The 19,843-nt window shown below is 45.3% G+C and overlaps 1 protein-coding gene across 2 annotated transcripts in view; it reads right to left on the bottom strand.

The window, feature by feature from the left end:
* Positions 1-466: 466 nt before the first annotated feature.
* The window catches only part of SORL1 (sortilin related receptor 1), a 172,919-nt gene continuing 153,542 nt past the window's right edge, over positions 467-19,843 (bottom strand). For both annotated transcript variants that reach the window (XM_039228694.1, XM_039228695.1), the window contains 8 exons: positions 19,011-19,195; positions 15,859-15,978; positions 14,853-15,017; positions 13,318-13,492; positions 12,659-12,765; positions 4,557-4,749; positions 1,952-2,164; positions 467-613 (listed from right to left, as the gene is read on the bottom strand). In XM_039228694.1, the coding sequence (XP_039084625.1) occupies positions 546-613; positions 1,952-2,164; positions 4,557-4,749; positions 12,659-12,765; positions 13,318-13,492; positions 14,853-15,017; positions 15,859-15,978; positions 19,011-19,195 (1,226 nt within the window). In that variant the 3' untranslated portion in view covers positions 467-545. The remainder of the gene's footprint in view (positions 614-1,951; positions 2,165-4,556; positions 4,750-12,658; positions 12,766-13,317; positions 13,493-14,852; positions 15,018-15,858; positions 15,979-19,010; positions 19,196-19,843) is intronic.

Below are 19,843 nucleotides of genomic sequence, written 5' to 3'. Positions count from 1 at the left end.
TCAGATGACCGCTAAAGCCTTGCCTTATACGGGGTCCCAATAAATTAACAAAATAACAGGAAAGAACCCACCGCTATAATACACACACTTTCATGTAAACTAAATCTGAATGAAGTTTAAAATTTGAGCACACGTTCAAGAAGAGGGAGGGGTCCCACCCGTCACCCTCTCTTGAAGTTTTTATTAAATACATTTCTGTGTCTTAGAAAAAGAAAAAGAATGGCCAGTTTATGGAATCAAAATGATCCCACAGACTTAAAAGCATGCCCAGCAAGCACGGCCCTGTAAGACTACATGAAATGTGAAAGTAAAGCAATTTGGTTACTAAAATCAACCTGGTTGGAAGTTCACAGTTGATTACTACAAAGTATATCCATTCCTTTCTTTCCTTTTTTTTGTTTTTGTTTTTTTTTTTGATTTTTGTTTTTGGCCCATATAAAAATAACATATTGCAACTCAAAGTGCATCTTTTTAAAATAAACCATCAACTATCTTTATCAAATAAAATATTTACACCATTTGGTTTCTAGTGAGGAAAAGCTCTTTCAGGCTATCACCATGGGGACGTCGTCTGAAAATCCAGTTATCATAGGAGCATCTTCATCGTCTTCCCCTAAAGGCAAAACCAAGTCGGTCCTTGGTGAGTCCCAGAGCACTTGCGCCCAGCCCCAGCACCCGTCCCTCCACCCCAGCCGCCCCCAACACCATCACGGGCCCCCAGCCTGGGAAATCAGTGCCACAGCCCTCCAGGCCCAGTGGTCAAAGCCAAAACCCAACTCAGCTGCCCCCTGATGCTCTTGGGTCACCTTCTCCCCGACCATGGTGACCAAGCTTATTTTAGTGGTACCTTGAACTTAACCCAGGAAAGAAAGTACATCTTTTAGGGAAGGGAATCTTAGTACCTACCCAAAAGTCCAATGGGTGATGTAGGTTCCCTAATTTGAGGTATCCACACCCTACAATAACACATTGAACTTCCTTTATCTGTTTTCTCCTCTGAACCCACACTGCTCCGAGGAAAGGGATCTCAGAGGGGTTGAAGCTACTTGAGAACAGCTTCCCAGACTAATGAATGTCCCCTTGTGGCCCCCGGTACAATCCTGTACAACCACCTTGCGATCCACATTCAGTGATCACTGTGTGGTACCATTAACTCCTTTTGCCGCCAATGACAGAAGCAAAGAGCCTACCCAATCATACAAAGCAGACCAAATACTCGTACTAAGCAAGACAGGAAACTGAGGAGGGAGCAAAGCTAACCTCAAATGATCAGTGACTGGGGAATATACAAATATCTTTATAAACAAAAATATATATAAGTGGTTTACAGGAGGAAAAATAGGTATGAAAACTCACAGTCCACAGTCTGAGTTTGGGGAAGACCCCAAAACACACCTGACTTATTATACTAAGTGGTCTACTAGTTCTACTAGCATTTTGTAATTAGAGCACGTAGACATTTTAAAAGCAGTATTTCTTTCTTTGCTCCACACTGTGTTATGGATCCATAAAAGCAGAATGACTGGTGAGGTGGCCCTAGTGATCAGAAAGAGACACAGCCAGATGGAAAAGGCTTCTTTGGACAGAAGTCAGTTGGGAAGGCGTGACTTCTTATCTTGACTGTGCTCTTCAAAGATGTCAGACCTCCAGGCCCATGAAAGATGAGAGTGGTTGGAAATTCCTGAAAATCTGCTGATACATTGGGGGTATTGAAGACCCAGGGCCCATCCATCCTTCCTGTACAAGGCCAGCACCCCCCACCCCAGTGTTCCACATAACCTCTCCACTGAAGAGAAGGCCAGCATTTTAGTTCAGGAGCAAGTTCAAAGCAAAGGGCACTGGCTGGTTTAACCTAGAGCTGTAGTATCACTGGCTGATGAGGAATCACTCAAGTGTCAAGTTGAGGGGGTCTGCGCTGGGGGGAAGGTCCAGGACACCCCACCTCACTTACCCAGGTCATCCCCGGAGGAGAAGATAGCCGAGCCCAGCCGGGAGCTGTAGTGGCTGTTGGCAAAAGCAGTGAAACTACTCTGCAGCCTCCGATGCTTTGTGTAGAGGACGGCAAAGCCAATGGCCAAGCTCAGCAGTATCAGGAAAAGGATGGGGACCACGACGGCGGCCACGTCCGGAGACCTAGCAGCCTGGGCTGCGGACGCATCTGCACCTGCCGACGAAGACGGCCGCACGTGAGCCTCCTCTGTAAAGGCGGTTGAGTTGGCCAGGCACCTTACCACCTCACCCCACCCCCGACAAAAACGGGGAGCTTGCCAACGGTCACCCAAACCGCCAGCCTGGTGTGGCCTGCTCCTGCACAGGACGCCCGGTTGTGTCCCCGTGCCTTGCCACGAGTGGAGAGACCACGGGCCTCATGCAGGCAAATATGGCAATTACGTGAGACTCCTCATCACTGCCTTATTGTTTGTTGAGATAATCTCTTGGAAGGGAGGCCTTTGTTGGGGTTTCGACATTGATTTCATTAGCATTATTACTTAAGACCACTTGCTTGCCTTCCATAAGAGGATGTGAAGTCAGACCACGAATTAATGAGATTGCAATTATTTCCCCCTACTTGGCTGCTCTGAACCGCAATTACCTAAAACTCCGTTGAATGATACAAACGGCATCCCTTTACTGCAACACTGACTTAACAGCTCATGAAGTTTTATGAGGTTTTTATGAGGCTTACTTAAATAAAAGAGAGAAAGAACCATTCCATATACGTTTAACATTTTTAAAATGCAGTCTGCAAAGCCATTCAGGTGTCTGTAACCTAACAATGACACCTGCTTCCCACTGCCTTAAACAAATTCTCACTTTATGCTGATACACGGAGAGATTTGTACCAATAGGGCCCTAGGGCAAAGCCAGTCCTCTGCTGGGTTAGGGCCAGTCTTAAAAATCCCTGGGGAGGGGCACCTGGGTGGTTGGGTTAGTTAAGTGTCCCACTTCGGCTCAGGTCTTGATCTCATGGTTCCTGGGTTCAAGCTCCGTGTCGGGCTCTGTGCTGACAGCTCAGAGCCTGGAGCCTGCTTTGGATTCTGTGTCTCCCTCTCTCTCTGTCCCTTCCCTGCTCGCTCTCGCTCAAAAACAAACAAACATTTTTAAAAAACTTTTTTTTCCAAATTCCTGGGGAAAGTCAGTGCCCGAGGTAGGAAAATGGAACCTGGGAGTCAGTTTTAGCTAAGGAAGCAAAGTGGACCTTCTCTGTCCTCTGAGGAGCCTCATCAAGCTTGAGGCTGCTCCCTGGTTTGGGGCAAGGTGCTGGGGGACAGGCCTGAGCCTCACAGGGAAGGCCCTGAAGCCACCCAGGGATTCATCCCAACAAGATGGGCCAGAGAACAGCCACTTCTTGCGAGCCTAATCTAACAGCTCAATAGCCACGTCTTCAAATTCTTTCGTTATTGACCTACTGGGAAAAGCTGCAGCAGAATCTTACTTCACACAGCCCAATGTCACCCCATCTGTGAAGTGGTAAATTAGGGGACTGCTCTTGCCTGGAACACGTAAGAGGAACCAATGTGGTAGAGGAAAGAGGAATGCGTGAGCCCCCATCTGCCCATCTGGCTTCTGTGGGATAAGACGGAGACTCACCGAGGCCTCCCTAAGAGATTCTTTCTGCTGGACAGTTCTGGTTTTATAAAAGCAACAGTTTTTTGCCTCCAAGTCTATTTCACAGTTGCTAATTAGTTTTGCTTAAAAAGGAGGTTCTATTTCAGAAACGCTAGGTTAACAAGACTTCTGTTCTTTGTTTTCTGTGAGACCTTCTCGGAACCTCCCATATGCTTGGATTCTCCAAAGGGACACAGGCTACAAGATCTTCCTCTTTCAGGGAGGTGCCTGGGACACACAACATGACAGAACACACAACTCCAAAGCAGGATTTTGGCTTATGCATTGGTGAGCTCCCGGCTGGGAGTAAATGGAACTAAAAAGGCCAGTGGCAAAACATGCATTGACATGCTGGCCAGGCTACTACGACACAAGCAGAATTTCTGGGTAAATGAAAGGCTTCTCTTCTGCCCTCCACCCTCAGTATGACTCATCACTGATATCTGGGAGTGTTTATAAAACAAGATGCTGGCCAAATTCAGGTTCTGATCTGGACTGATGGCTAAGATGAAGGGCGAGGCTATACAATCCGTTACTCTATGGGAAGGAGATTATCTACTGACTTGGAAGAATCACAGGGAACTTTAGCATACTGGAGGCTCTGGGAAGTCCTGCAAACAACTAGCGACAAAACTCATACTAACCAAGCATTTCCCGAGCAGAATCTCCATTTTAAACAAAACCTACTGCTACCCTGTTCCATCTTGTGGGCTCTAGACTCAGAATATGGTCACTTGGTAACCCCAGCTCTTCACACCATGCCTGGCTCAGGAGGTATTTGTTAAATAAATCAGTGCATGATTCCACAGATGCATAAATGACTTTCTTTTGAACTGAAGGAATGTTTTAAATGTACTTGAGAAAGACACACATTTGTCAGACAGCGCCACATCCTTCGTCTATTTCCCCAGAACTGAAGACAGAAACTGGCTACACGAGTAACTTACCAGACCCCAATTCGTCATACAGTAGGACAGCAGGCTCCCCACAGATCTGGCTGCCAAAAAGGCATCTTGCTTGCACAGTGAAAGTGTAATTATGACCCAATTTCAGGTTGGAAATTTTAAAGAAATTGTCGGTAGTGTTCCCAAGGTAAGCTGAGATATTCATGGCACTATCAAACATGTGTATCTCATAGCCCTGAAAACAAAGACATGAGAGATTGTTCGGAAGTTGAATAAGGAATCTGACAGCTTCTATTACCGGTTCCAACTTTATGTGGGCTCCTTATTGCAGGCTTTTATAGACGCTAAAGCACTTTGGGTTTCTTACTAGATCTTTTTACATTACCACTGAGATACTGGATTCAGGAAATGGTAATTTTCCCATCCCAAACATCACACCCACTCACAAGCTACAAAGTGGAGGTGAAAAGTACAGCCCTAATAAAAGCCCATTTTAGAGAGCTCCATGCATTTTGCTTGCACCCATCTCTCAAAAGAGAAGGCCTGAAGTCATAGGACACTGAGCCATGGGAGTTTGGGAAGAGAAAGAGACAGAATACACTAAGGAAGCCTCATAAGTGTGGCTACCTCAAGAAACAAGCCAAAGTATACATAGTGGAGAGGGAAACAAAATAACCAAACTCTCAACAGGAGAAACCAAGAGACACCATTCAAAGAATACTTCCTGTACGGACAGGCCCTGAACAGTCAAAGAGTCCTCTTTAATACAGTAGAACTCACAGGGGCAGAGTGTACAACAAGCTTTTAAAATTAACAAGAGATAGAAAGCTAACCAAAATGACGAAATTGAAGAACTCCCTTCTAAAGATTCCAGGAAGAAATGACAGCTAAAGAATTGCTCAAAACAGAAATAAGCAACATAACTGAACAAGAATTTAGAACAATATTCATAAAATTGATCACTGGGCTTGATAAAAGCATGGAAGACATCAGAGAAACGATTGCTACAAAGACTATGGAGCTCAAAAAAAGTTATGATGAATTAAAAAATGCGATAAATGAGATACATAATAAAATGGAGGCGTCCAATGCACGGAGTGAAGAGGCAGAAAGGAGAATAAGTGATTTAAAACACAACTATAGAAAAGGAGGAAGTTGAGTAAAAGAGAGATAAACTGATCCAGGAACATGAAAGAAGAGTTCGAGATCTCAGTGATACAATCAAACAGAACAATATCCATATCATAGGAATCCCAGAAGAGGAAGGGAGAGGGAAAGGTGCTGAGGGAGTCCTGGAACAAATTATAGCAGAGAACTTCCCCAATCGGGAGGAGGACACAGACGTTGAAATCCAAGAGAACCAGAGGATTCCCCTCAGACATAATTTGAATCGATCTTCTGCACGACATATCATAGTGAAACTGGCAAAATATAAGGACAAAGAGAGAATTCTGAAAGCAGCTAGGGAGAAAAGGGCCCTAACATACAAAGGGAAACCTAACAGAGTGGTGACAGACCTATCTACTGAAACTTGGCAGGCCAGAAAGGAATGGCGGGAGATCTTCAATGTGATGAACAGAAAAAAATATGCAGCCAAGAATCCTCTATCCAGCAAGCCTGTCATTCAGAACAGAAGAAGAGAGAAAAGTCTTTCCAAATAAACAAAAATTGAAAGAATTTGTCACCACTAAACCAGTCCTACAAGAAACCCTGAGGGGGACTCTCTGAGGGAAATGTTGCAAGGAACTCAAGATACTAGAGATATCACCACAAGTATGAATCCCACAAATGACACAATGACTCTAAAGCCATATATTTCAATAATAACACTGAATGTAAATGGACTAAATGTCCCAATCAAAAGACACAGGATAGCAGAATGGATAAAAAAAAAACACAAAAAACAAAATCCATCTATTTGCTGTCTACAAGAAACATATTTTAGACTGGAGCACACCTTCAGATTAAAAGTAAGAGGATGGAGGAGGGCACTCGTGGGGATGAGCACTGGGTGTTATATGGAAACCAACTTGACAATAAACCATTTGTAAAAAAATAAATAAATAAAAATAAAAGAGGATGGAGAAATATCTATCATGCTACTGGAAGTCAAAAGAAAGCTGGAGTAGCTATACTTATATCAGACAAACTGGATTTTAAATTAAAGACAGTAACAAGGGATGAAGAAGGGCATTATATAATGATTACAGGGTCTATCCATCAGGAAGAACTAACAATTATAAATGTCTACACATCAAATATGAGAGCACTTAAATATATAAAACAATTAATCACAAACAGAAACAATCTTATAGATAAGAATGTGCTAACAGCACTGAACTTTATTTTATTTTTTTTTAATGTTTTATTTATTTATAGGAGAGAGAGAGAGAGACAGCGTGAGAAGGGGAGGGTCAGAATGAGAGGGAGTCACAGACTGAAACAGGCTCCAGGCTCTGAGCTGGCAGTCAGCACAGAGCCCGACGCGGGGCTCGAACCCATGAACCGCGAGATCATGACCTAAGCGAAAGTCGGACGCTTAACTGACTAAGCCACCCAGGCTAATAGCACTGGACTTTAATACTCCACTTACACAAATGGATAGATCAACTAGACAGAAAATCACTAAAGAAACAATGGACTTGAATGACACATTGGCCCGGATGGATCTGACAGATATATTTAGAACTCTACATCCTGAGGCCATGGAATTCACTTTCTTCTCAAGACCGCATGGCACATTATCCAGGATAGACCACATACTGGGACATAAAGCAGCCCTCAATAAATATAAAAGAATTGAGATCATACCATGCACACTTTCATATCACAATGCTATGAAACTTGAAATTAATCACAGGAAGAAGCCTGGAAAACCTCCAACAACATGGAGGTTAAAGAACACCCTACTAAAGAACGAATGGGCCAATCAGGCAATTAGAAAAGAAATTAAAAAATATATGGAAACAAATGAAAATGAGAACACAACAATCCAAACTCTATGGGATGCAGTGAAAGCAGTCCTACGAGAAAGTACATTGCACTCCAGGTGTATTTGAAGAAATGAGAAAAAGTGTAAGTGCAAAATCTAACAGTGCACCTAAAGCAACTAGAGAGAGAGCACAACAAGAGCACCCCACACCCAGTAGAAGAAGAGAAATCATAAAAATCAGGGCCGAAATAAACACTACAGAAACCAAAGAAACAGTTGAACAGATCAATGAAGCCAAGACTTGGTTTTTTGAAAAAATAAACAAAATTGACAAACCTCTAGCCAGGCTTCTCAAAAAGAAACGAGAGAGGACTCAAATAGACAAAATCATGAATGAAAATGGACTGATTATAACCCCTCAGAAATACAAGCAATTATCAGGGAATACTATGAAATATTATATGCCAACAAACTAGACAACTTCGAAGAAATGGACAAATTTCTAAACACACACTCACTACCAAAATTCACATGGGAAGAGATAGAAAATCTGAACAGACCCATAACTAGTTAAGAAATCGAATCAGTTACCAAAAATCTCCCAACAAATAAGAGCCGTGGGCCAGATGGCTTCCCTGGGGAATTCTACCAGACATTTAAAACAGAATTAATACCCATTCTTCTCAAGCTGTTCCAAAAAACAGAAATCGAAGGAAAACTTTCGGACTCATTTTATGAAGCCAGCATCATTTTGATTCCCAGGCCAGAGACCCAGCAAAAAAAGAGAACTACCGGCCAATATCCTTGATGAATACAGATGCAAAAATCCTCAACAAGATACTTGCAAATCGAATCCACAGCACATAAACAGAATTATCCACCAAGATCAAGTGGGATTCATTCCTGGGTTACAGGCTGGTTCAATATTCGCAAATCAATCAATGTGATACTTCACATCAACAAAAGAAAAGATAAAAACCATATGATTCTGTTGATAGATGCAGAAAAAGCACTTGACAAAATACAGCATCCCTTCTTAATAAAGACCCTCGAGAAAGTCGGGATAGAAGGAACTTACTTAAATATCATAAAAGCCTTCTATGAGAGTCCCTCAGCTAACATCATCCTCAACAGGGAAAAACTGAGAGCTTTCCCCCTGAGATCAGGAACACGACAGGGATGTCCACTCTCACCGCTGTTGTTTAACATAGTGCTGGAAGACCTAGCTTCAGCCATCAGAAAACAAAAGGAAATCAAAGGCATCAGAACTGGCAAAGAAGAAGTCAAACTCTCACTTCTCGCAGACGACATGATACTCTACATAGAAAACCTGACAGACTCCACTAGAACTGATCCATGAATTCAGCAAAGTTGCAAGATACAAAATCAACATACAGAAATCGGTTGCCTTTTTATACATCAACCATGCAGCAACAGAAAGAGAAATCAAGAAACTGATCCCATTCACAATTGCACAAAATACAATACCTAGGAATAAACCTAACCAAGGATATAAGAGATCTGTATGATGAAAACTATAGAAAACTTATGAAGGAAATTGAAGAAGACACAAAGAAATGGAAAAACATTCCATTCTCATGGATTGGAACAATAAATATAGTTAAAATGTCATTACTACCCAAAGCAATCTACTCACTCAATGCAATCCCAATCAAAATTGCACCAGCATTCTTCTCAAAACTAGAACATACTATCCTCAAATTTGTATGGAATCACAAAAGACCCGAATACCCAAAGTAATACTGAAGAAGAAAAACAAAATGGGAGGCAATACCATCCCAGACTTTAGCCTCTACTACAAAGCTGTCATCATCAAGACAGTATGGTATTGGCACAAAAACAGACACACAGACCAATGGAATAGAGAACTCAGAATTGGAGTCAAAAGTGTACAGCCAACTAATCTTTGACAAAGCAGGAAAGAGTATCCAATGGAAAAAAGCCAGCCTCTTCAACAGATGGTGCTGGGAGAACTGGACAGCAACATGTAGAAGAATGAAACTAGATCATTTTCTCACACTATCCACAAAAATAAACTCAAAATGGATAAAGGATCTGAATGTGAGACAGGAAACCATTAAAACCCTAGAGGAGAAAGCAGAAAACAACCTCCTTGACCTCAATCGCAGCAATTTCTTACTGAATACATCCCCAAAGGCAAGGGAATCAAGAGCAAAAATGAACTATTGGGACCTCATCAAGATTAAAAGCTTCTGCATGGCAATAGAAACAATCCATAAAACTAAAAGGCAACCGACGGAATGGGAAAAGATAGTTGCAAATGACATATCAGATAAAGGGCTAGTATCCAAAATCTATAAGGAACTCACCAAACTCCACACCCGAAAAACAAACAACCCAGTGAAGAAATGGGCAGAAGATATGAACAGACACTTCTCCAAAGAGGACATCCAGATGGCCAACAGACACATGAAACGATGCTCAGCATCCCTCCTCATCAGGGAAATACAAATCAAAACCACACTGAGATACCACCTCATGCCAGTCAGAGTGGCTAAAATGAGCAAATCAGAGAACTCTAGATGCTGGTGAGGATGTGGAGAAACGGGCACCCTCCTACAGTGTTGGGGGGAATGTAAACTGGTACAGCCCCTCTGGAAAACAGTGTGGAGGTTCCTCAAAAAATTAACCATAGAAATCCCCTATGACCCAGCAATAGCACTGCTAGGAATTTACCCAAGGGATACAGGAGTGCTGATGCATAGGCCACATGTACTTCAATGTTCATAGCAGCACTCTCAACAATAGCCCAAAACATGGAAAGAGCCTAAGTGTCCATCAATGGATGAATGGATCAAGAAGATGTGGTTTATCTATACCATGGAATACTCCATGGCAATGAGAGAGAATGAAATCTGGCCATGTGTAGCAACATGGATGGATCTTGAGGGTGTTATGCTGAGCGAAATAAGTCAGGCAGAGAACAGATACCATATGTTTGCACGTATAGGAGGATCATGGGGAACTTCATGTAGGACCGTGGGGGAGAAGAAGGTGAAAAATAGTGCGGGAGTGGAAGGGAGGCAAACCATGAACGACTCTTGAATGCTGAGAACTGAGGACTGATGGGTGTGGGGGGATGGGGGGTGATGGGCATGGAGGAGGACACTTGTGGATGAGCACTGGGTGTTATACGGAAACCAACTTGACAATAAACTACTTAAAAAAATAAAAGCTCATTTTAACAAATATTTTGGTACACATCCAAAATTCTGGTCGAGAGTCCACTCATCTCGAGTGCTATGAATGGCACAAAGAATCTGGACAATTCAGTAAGAGTTTGCTGTAATGGGATTGGGCTAATAATAAACCCAGGTCACGGTGGCCTCCAGCAGTGAGGCTGGAAAAGTCAGGACATTTGTAGGGAGAATGGTGTCTGGGAACTCCACTGTCAGCCCAGAGCTCAGTCCCCAGCTCCTTACTTTCTAGCTCCTCTGGGCTGATGGTGGCTCCAGACTAACTTGGCCTTGACTAGAAAGCACCTCAACATTGGGCTGTGGTCAGAACTGACTCCCAGACTTCTCTGATAATCTCCAAGCATTCCAGAGTCAAAGCTACCAACTCCCACCCCACCAGCACCCAAAAGAGCCCTCTTCTCTTAGCTCTCTCCACATATTGGGCCCACTGCATTCTCACTGGGTCCCCAGTCCATTGACCTGTCTGTTTTCTGAACTCTAAGCGGGAGGGAAAGAAGAAGGATATGCTATGTGCTTATGCCAGAGCTCTCACTGGGAGCAAAGTACTGATCTGCCACCTCAACCTAAAAGCTGGGCTTCTACCACACATGGGGTGGATAATTGGCTGCCAAACTAGGCCTCCCAATACCACCCACCTGTAATCCTGTCCCTCCATTCTTCTTTAGAAAACAGTATTGATTACTTCTATCTAATATGCATTTGCTGTAGCATGTTTGCAACATACATAAAGATATCAAGAAAAACACGTAAATGATATACACATCAGTCATTCATTTAATTAACTATTACACATCCTCTTCTTTGGAACATTAAAGTTGTTTCTTTTTTCTTCCTACCAGAAATAAAAGTGCCCTGAACAGCCTTGTGCATAAATTCTTTATGCACATTGGTGCCTGAGAATAAAATCCTGAAAGAACTGCTGGGTCAAAGGATGTGGACGCTTTTATTCCTGACACGTTATTACCAAAGTGCCTTACAGAAAGGCTGAACCGATTCGTATTCCCAGCATGCTAATCTCCTCATTTATGGCTCATTCTGGTAATGCTCTTCCCCCCAAAACTTGGCCAATTTAATGTGAAAGTGTCCGATCTTTGGTGTTCAGATCACTAGTGAGGTTGATCCTTTTTTTCACGTGCCTCCTGATATTGGAGTTTTTACTGTGTTACTGGTACCTTTTCCAAAATCAGAATATTACTCTTTTGAACTGCTTTGACTGCTTTCTTTATATCTGAGTATATTAACCATTTATATGTCACAGTGGGGAGAGTCGCGAGGCTTTTCAGATTTTAATCTAGCTTTGCTCCTGGCATTAGGGGGTGACCCTAATAATAATAACCCCAGTGCCCTTGACCGACACTGTATCCCGAAAGAGCCACAGTGGATTTAACGTTTATCTCTGTAGTTCGTGCTTTGCTGACAATGGGGACAAGCCAAGTCCACTCAAGAACCTGTCCACCTTTGGGTGGCAGATCAGCAGATCTATTCGCCCTCCTCTTCTCTCTCGTCTCCTGTTGCGAATACAGTCATGGGTCTGCCAATGTCAAAACAAAACCAAAAAAGTCTTTTCCGCAGGTCAATGGACTATCTCAGGTACTTTGTGGTCCCTTGGACATCACGGGAAAGAAATCGCAATGCCAGGGTGCGGATGTAGCTCAGTCCACTGAGGCCACTGCTCTCAGAATGTCAGACGGCCCAGGGAGGCTCCGGCCACTTCCCCTGCCTTGTGGGGAGAAACGAGTTCAGGAATGAAAAGTGCTTAGTGCAGGGCCTCTCTTCTTTAATGGACAGTATAAACCTCTCAGTAATTAGCAAGCCCACAGAAAATGGCCCTTTGTTCTCAAGTTCACTCCCTTGCCCTATTCCTTCTCTCTCCCCCATCGATGCAAGCAGGTAACGAGCTCAGCTCTACAGCTGAATCACAATTAGACCCCCCCCTCCCCACCGAAGTCATTGCGAAGGAGGGAGGAACTCACCCTGCTTTCGTTGAAATGCTTTTCCTTCAGAGCTAGACTTTTCCAAAACAGGAGAACATGGTCATTTTCTGTTATGATTTTTAAGGCATCAGGTGCAGACAATGAAACTGAAAATTAAAGATACAACAGGATGTGGTTAGTGGCTATATATTGGAACCGCTGTTCTTTCTGGTCTGTTGGAAGGAGGTGAAATAAATGCTAACTTGAAAGGCGAGGTTAAGGAACAAGAAACACACGCATAGAGCGTAGCACAGGGCAGACACTCTCTAAGTGGCACCTCTTTTTTTGCTATTATAATACGGTGAGTCAAGAATTTGGACAGCACCTACTGAGTGGCCCTCAGAGCCACAAATGGCTGAAAACAAATGGGGTGGGGGAGAAACGGAAGGGGTGGGACAGACCATGGTCTCAAAGCCTTTCCTGGACTTCCGCTCTGGTTTCAGTCTGTGAAGGAGCGTGAAAGAGACTTAGGATGTGGAGAATGACAGGCGCCCCTCCAGCCCACCCCCCTGTAGCCCCGGCACTGGAACGCTGCCCTGCCCGCCAGGTGTGGACACGGAAGGGAGCGTCTGGCCACGCAGTTCCATGCCTACAGGCTTCCTGGCAGCCCTGTGGCTACTTCGCTGTGCGAGAAGCCTCCTGATCTCTCTCCTGTTTACCTGTGGTGATTTTTATGCTGGAATCTTTGCTCATGTTTCCCAGCTGGACAATGACGTGGTATTTTCCTCCAGGTTCCAATTTGTTAAGGGTGTATTCCACAGTACTGTTGCGGGATGTTATTTTGTAGCTTCTGTCGCTCTTCCTTATTAGATCTTTAACTGCAATTGCATATAACTAGAACAAGAAGAACAGACCTTAATGGTAATCAGAAACTTGGCATTTTTGACTCTTTGCAATTCATCGGTGGATGACATCACTTAAGTGCATCAGTGGCTGCGACCCATAGCAACAATGTTTTGAGCCCCACAGTCTGACTCGGATCTTTGGAAAGCCTTTGGGGGGAGGGGCAGGTCCAAATCTGATTCGTTCCCAGAACTGTGCACAGAATTATCAACTCGACCCAAAACACAAGCCTAGGGAACGTTACATTTATTGTGGCATCAGCCAAGAGGTTGGAAAAGGCAAGAAAAATCCAAATTCAGTGTTCAGTGTCTCTCCCCAGCTGTGATAGTTTTGGGATGTTGTCACAGGAGATAACGAAAGGACAGAAAGCTCTGCTTATTCTCGCCCCCAGCCTGCTTCTCACACATATGAATGCAAGAAGAAAACACGGGGACACGTGTTAGGTGCAGGAGACCCTATTGCCAGGAAGAGGCTGCAAGTCAAGGAGAACCTTAGCAACCAAGGATCTAAAACCACCCACCCCAGGGTACTCGGTCAGTTAAGCGTTGGACTTGGACTCAGATCATGATTTCATGGTTCGTGAGTTCAAGCCCTGGGTCGGGCTCTGTGCTGACAGCTCAGAGCCTGGGGCCTGCTTTGGATTCTGTGTCTCCACCCTCTCTGCCCCTCCCCCACTTGTGCTCTCTTTCTCTCTCACTCAAAAATAAAGATTAAAAAAATTTTTTTAAATAAAAGTTTTTTTAAAAATTAAAAAAATAAATAAATAAAACCACCCAACCCTGGGACGAGGAAGAAGGCAGCTTGGAGCAAAGGAAAATGAAAGCTCTTTTCCAGAATTAATGCCTCTTCTTTTAGACCAGGGGCCAGCAAACTTTTTGGTAAAGGCTCAGATACAAAATACCTTTAGGCTTTGAACGCCAAACGGGGCTCTACCACAAGCATTCAATTCTGCCACATGTAACATGGCAGCAGCCATAGATGAGATGTACACGAATGGCAACAGTTCAGCTCTAATAAACTGCATTTACAAAAGCAAGCGATGACCTAGACTCGGCCTGCAGGCATTTGTTTGCCATCCCTGCTTCAGAGGGTCAAGGAAGGGAAGGGGAGAAGGCAGAGAAGAAAGAGAGACAAACCAATATGGCAGCTGGAAATTGTGAAGAAGCAATAGTTAAGAAGAGGCACCTACGAGGACCCCAGCTGTGGCGAGAGAAACGGGGGGGGGGAGGGGTGAGACCCCCTGCTCAGCTCCCGCGACTGGGCCTATTTCCTGCCCCACTACAGGACCCCCTCTGTGCTCCCACTCCATGCCAAGAGCACACACAGCTGGCCGGATGCCCGGCCTGCTCACCAAGTCCTGGTCCGGAGAATCATACGGGGACTCCCACTTGATGACAGCTGAGGTTTTGCCGGTGTGAACCGCATGCAGGTGACGAGGTGGGAGCCTATTGTCAGGGATCATCCTTACCACGACATAGTCAGAGGACGGTCCTAGGTAGGGCACCACCACCCGCACCTGAAACAATACCACGTGGACGCAGGGCGTCTGTGCTAGGCCATCTTTCCCAACAGTGATACATGTATGCAATGAAGATTCAATCATTGCAAAAGAAGACACAAAACGTAAAATAACTCCCACCTACCCCAGATCTCTAATCCATTTCCCCAGAAGTATCACTGGTAACGGTTTTCTGTGCTTACTTCCAGAAGTGTCCTGTGCATACGTAAGCACAGATCTACATTGGGTGCCTACAGATATACACTTCTATGTGCATGTACATAGCCTGTTTTTCTCAAATTTTTTACACACATGAGAAAATATTACACATATTATTAGGCTCTTCACTTCCTTCCCTTAATTATATAGCATAGAGATGTTTCCACCTCAGTACAGAGCTCTGTTTCTTTTGAAGGGATGCCTTGTATTTCATTGCAAGGATCAGCCACAATATTCTTACCCAGTCCCGCCAGCCAGTTGTTTCAAATCTCCTGCTATCACAAGCAATAGTGTACCAAACATCTTTTTCCATAGATCTTGGCACACATGTAGAAAAGTATTTGTGGGCTATGTTTCGAGACATGGAATCTGACAAAAGTGGTGTGCATCTATTCCCACGACCCATTTGCTATGTTCGCCAATCCTGCGCCAGGGAGCTGCAGTTGGTTAAGGGGTCATTCGTTCTGGTTTTCAAGCAGTAACTTGATGCTTCTACAGTACCCTGTCCTCACACACTTGGATCCTGGAGTCACGCGACCAGCTCCCCAGGTCCAGTTCTGAGCTAGGCACACAGGCTTTAAGCCATCCTTGGAAAAAAAACAAGAACATTATCTGTACTCCCTAGTATGGGAAAACTTACCAGAAACAGATACTGCTCGTCCCTACTGACAATGACTGTTTTGTTATGGAGTGAAGTAGTCAAGCTCTTCGGATTGCGATAGAGGTCAAGGAAGGATGTAGCATAGAAAATGCCGTAAATCTGGTAAACAGGACGGAAAAGGACATGAGCTGGGTGGCCAGGGACTTCATTCTCCTGAAATCCCTCATCTATGCCCCTGGGAACTGCTTCACGGAAGCTCAGAAGAGAGAGGTCTTCATTCAGGATGTATTTCATCAGCATGTACAGAGAAGGTGCTCTGGGGCACACATGGAGCTCACAGCCACCAAGATGAACACAGCGTATGCTCTCTGTCCTCCTCGCTTTTGGAGGAAGGAGGAGCAGAGAAGAAAAACAAACACAATTATAAATGACAAGTTCATGTACACAACGGGATGCTACAGGGAAAGACTGTACGGAAGTGGGGAGCTGAGCAGAAGTGAGGATGGGGAGGAAGCGACGGTGTTTGTGGAGGGGAGGTGAGGAGAGGAGGCAGCAGGGTGGACAAGGCGGGGTGCCCAGAACCCACCCACTCTTCCTCCCCTCCTTAGGAGGATCCTGGTTCTTGGTGAGAATTGCCACCTGGGAGAAAATCTACACTTCCCACCTCCCCGGGAGCTGGGATGCCACGTGGCAAAGTTTTGGCCAGTGAGCTTTAAGCAGACCTGAGTGACAGCTCATTAATATAGAGGGAGGAGTCCTTCCTTCAGCCCTCCTCCTGCCTGGAACACAGATGATGGTGTGGCTCCAGACCTTCCAGACCTTGAGGCGACCTTAACGATGGATGCCACAGGCACCCTGGGTCCCGGGTCAAACCCTGCTGCTGCTGTTTAAACCCAGGCCAGTCGAAGGACTCCACCTTCACTTTCGGCTCTGTGCTATGTGGCCATTCTGAACCTCTGCTGATATGGGTGGAAAACTGAGAGTTTAAAGCAGGGACAGGGGATTTGATGGGCTTGGGGCAGGGGAGGGCCGCTGGGGGTTTATAGTGGGGAAGGTGCAGTAAAGTGCTGAGGGAGCTTTCTCTCTCCAGTGGCATAAAAGCCCCCATGGGCAGGTAGGACGGGGACTTGAAGAGGGCTGTACAAGTCTAAAGAGGTGGTGGGACCTCAGGCATGGCTCAGGGCCTTCCGAAGCCCCTACAGCTGTGCATTTTCTCAAAGCTGCTCAGCAGTCATGGCCAGAGAGGGGAAAGCGTACGGGGAAGGGGACAGGAAGCCCCAAAGGGTGATAAGCTGACAGGAGGTGAGGAAAGAAAGAATTAGGGGGCTCAAGGGTGTCAGAGGCAAAGCAAATGGAGTAGAAATAGGGAAATGAGGGTGCTCAAAGCACAAGGTGGGGGTGGGGGCCTTTGGGCTCAGGGGAGAGGTCCAGGGGCTGCTGGGAGTGGGGATGGGGAGGGATGGCTCTGGCCAGGGGCCAAGAGAGGGCTCCAGGAGCCAAAGAGGTCAGGGCGCAAGAGGCCCCCAGAGATGGACAGCAGCTGTGGCAGTTCCCATGGTGGAGAGGACAACCGTGAGTGACGAATTCCAGTCCTCAGTGGACTGAAGTCGGGAAGAAGCGGAGAGCTTCCTACAGGTGATTTCATGGGCCCCCTGCCCTCTGCAAGCTACGACGAGCAAGGACCAGCAGAACAGGCTACTTCTCCGAGTCCATGTTAAAGACCTTGGGGTCAAGGAACATTCCAGGGTGCTGTGCACTAGGCCCTACTCTGCAAACACGCTTGGGTGTGACAAGGTGGCCATGCCCTTGGCTGGGCATAAAAGCTGGAAAGGCCCTTTGTGAGGAGAGTCTATTTCGAGGGAAAGGGGGGTCCTGGGCCTGGCTCTGGGCATCTCATCTCTGTCCCTACCTCAGAATCAGGCTCTGGAGCAACAAAGGGGCAGAAGCTGTCACACGAGCCAGCCCGGAGCTCAACCTGGTTTACGGTTTCCTCCAGCTTCAATTCTGGAGAGCCACTTGACCCCTCTGGGCCTTAGTGTCCTCACTGGTAAACTGAGAACACTGACCCCACGGGGCTGATGAAAAGATTATGTGGGAGAAGGAGGATAATGGGTTCTTGGGATGCCTTACTTCTCCTTCTTTCTTCAAAGCCAACCTTATAATCACAATTACGTGCAAGCCTTGGTTCATTCCCCATCGCTCAGTCCTGCTCCAAATGCACACTGGAGATGCCGTCAGAAGACAAGACACAGGCCTCCATCCTTACCAGTCACTGTGAGGACTTGCTAAGTCTCGCTTACACATTTAGTTCTATGGGCTTCTCCATTTGGAAAACTCAGAAACCCTTCTCCTCAAGGAGCTTACAAACTAGGGAGATAAATAATGCATGGAAAACATCAACGAGGATAAAGTGCTATCTAATCAAACAGTAGTCTGAATGGCACCAACTATAAATTTCACGGAGGTTCATAAGGGAAAGAGATCACGTAGAAGCCAGTAGGACTGGATTGTAGGCCAGAAGGACAGAAGGACTCCAGGAGGAGAAAGAGCACAGGCCAAGGTGCAGAGGCAGGAGGGGGTGAAAATGTGCCAAGAACCTTGGGAAAACCCATCTAAAAGCAAAGGAAGTTACACACTGGGGAGGTACGGGAATTAAAAACCAGCTTCAAAAAGGAAGCACAAATCTGATCATAGTGAGTCAAAATGCATACATAATAACCAAAAAAAAAAAAAAGACCTATACAACGTGCAATAGAGACACTGGGATGAAGAGGGGAGGACAGGCACATGTGGCAGAAGCAGCCCAAGAAGGCAACCTATGGGTGGGGGGTCACATAGGTGGGGAAGAGTTGGAGGGGTCTGTTAGTGCTGCTAATGTCACCATGCCCACGAGCCAAGGTGAGTCAGCCATTACAGGAACATGGCCCTTTCTTCAAGCTCACAGTCTCTTCCACAGCAAAGAGCATGCACATTTTCTCTCAGCTTCTAGGCCAAGGTGTGGAAAGGGATGCTGGGGCTGGGATGGAGGGTGCCTCTAGAAGGTAATTCAGCACTGACCAAGAGGGCAGTTGGTATTTGGGTGAGAAAGGAGGAAGCAGTAACAGAGGAGAAAGCCCTCGCTCGGGTTGCCCAAGCCTAGCATCAGGGGAGAGCCCATACTGACCCTGCAATGGTCAGTCTGGCTGACTTACCACATTCCTGGGGCCAGTCCAGGTGCATTCCACTGCAGTCTGATTGATGGCCTTGGCTTTGAGGCTAGGAGCAGGTGGGCGGACTCCTTTGGTCATGACATGCTCGAATGCCAGAGGACTGTCTCCTAAATCAGTCTTGGCCCAGGCAGAAATCTCATAAGACGTATGAGCAGTCAAATTGGTAACTAAAATCAGGGACAAGATGTCAGGAGGGAGCTGGAGGCGTCAGTCAAGAATTTGTGTCTTGACAAACCAAGAAATAGACTCTTAACTATAGAGAACACACCGGCATTACCAGAGGGGAGGTAGGGGGGCTGGGTGAACTAGATGATGGGGATTAAAGAGCACAATCATCATGATGAGCACTGAGTGATGTATAGAACTGATGAATCACTATGTTGTACACCTGAAACTAATATAACGCTGGATATTAATACTGGAATTAAAATCAAAACTTTAATTAAAAAAAAGAATTTGTACCTTGCTATATAACACCTTATTTTTTAAATTTTTAAAAAAATTTTTTTTTAAATCTCTACCCAGTGTGGGGCTTGAACTCATGACTCTGAGATGAAGAGTCTCAGGCTGTTCTGACTGAGCCACCCAGGTGCCCTGATACCTGGGTACCTGATATCCTATTTCTTTAAAGGTAATCTCTCAATTTAAGTGAGACCCCCATGCTGTAGGATTTTCATTGTTTTACAAATTCATCCCAGCATTATTTACTGATGACTCCTACAAATTACACATTTGCATGGGCACTGGGTAGTCTCTTTAAAGCTGACCATCTGAAGGGCACCCGGGTGGCTCAGTCGGTTAAGCGTCTGACTTCA

This window comes from Hyaena hyaena, unplaced genomic scaffold (genome assembly GCF_003009895.1).
Source record: "Hyaena hyaena isolate Hyena2069 unplaced genomic scaffold, ASM300989v1 scaffold_34, whole genome shotgun sequence".
Lineage (NCBI taxonomy): Eukaryota > Metazoa > Chordata > Mammalia > Carnivora > Hyaenidae > Hyaena > Hyaena hyaena.
The sequence above is the reverse complement of the archived record's forward strand: the minus strand, read 5'-3'. Positions and strand labels throughout refer to the sequence as shown.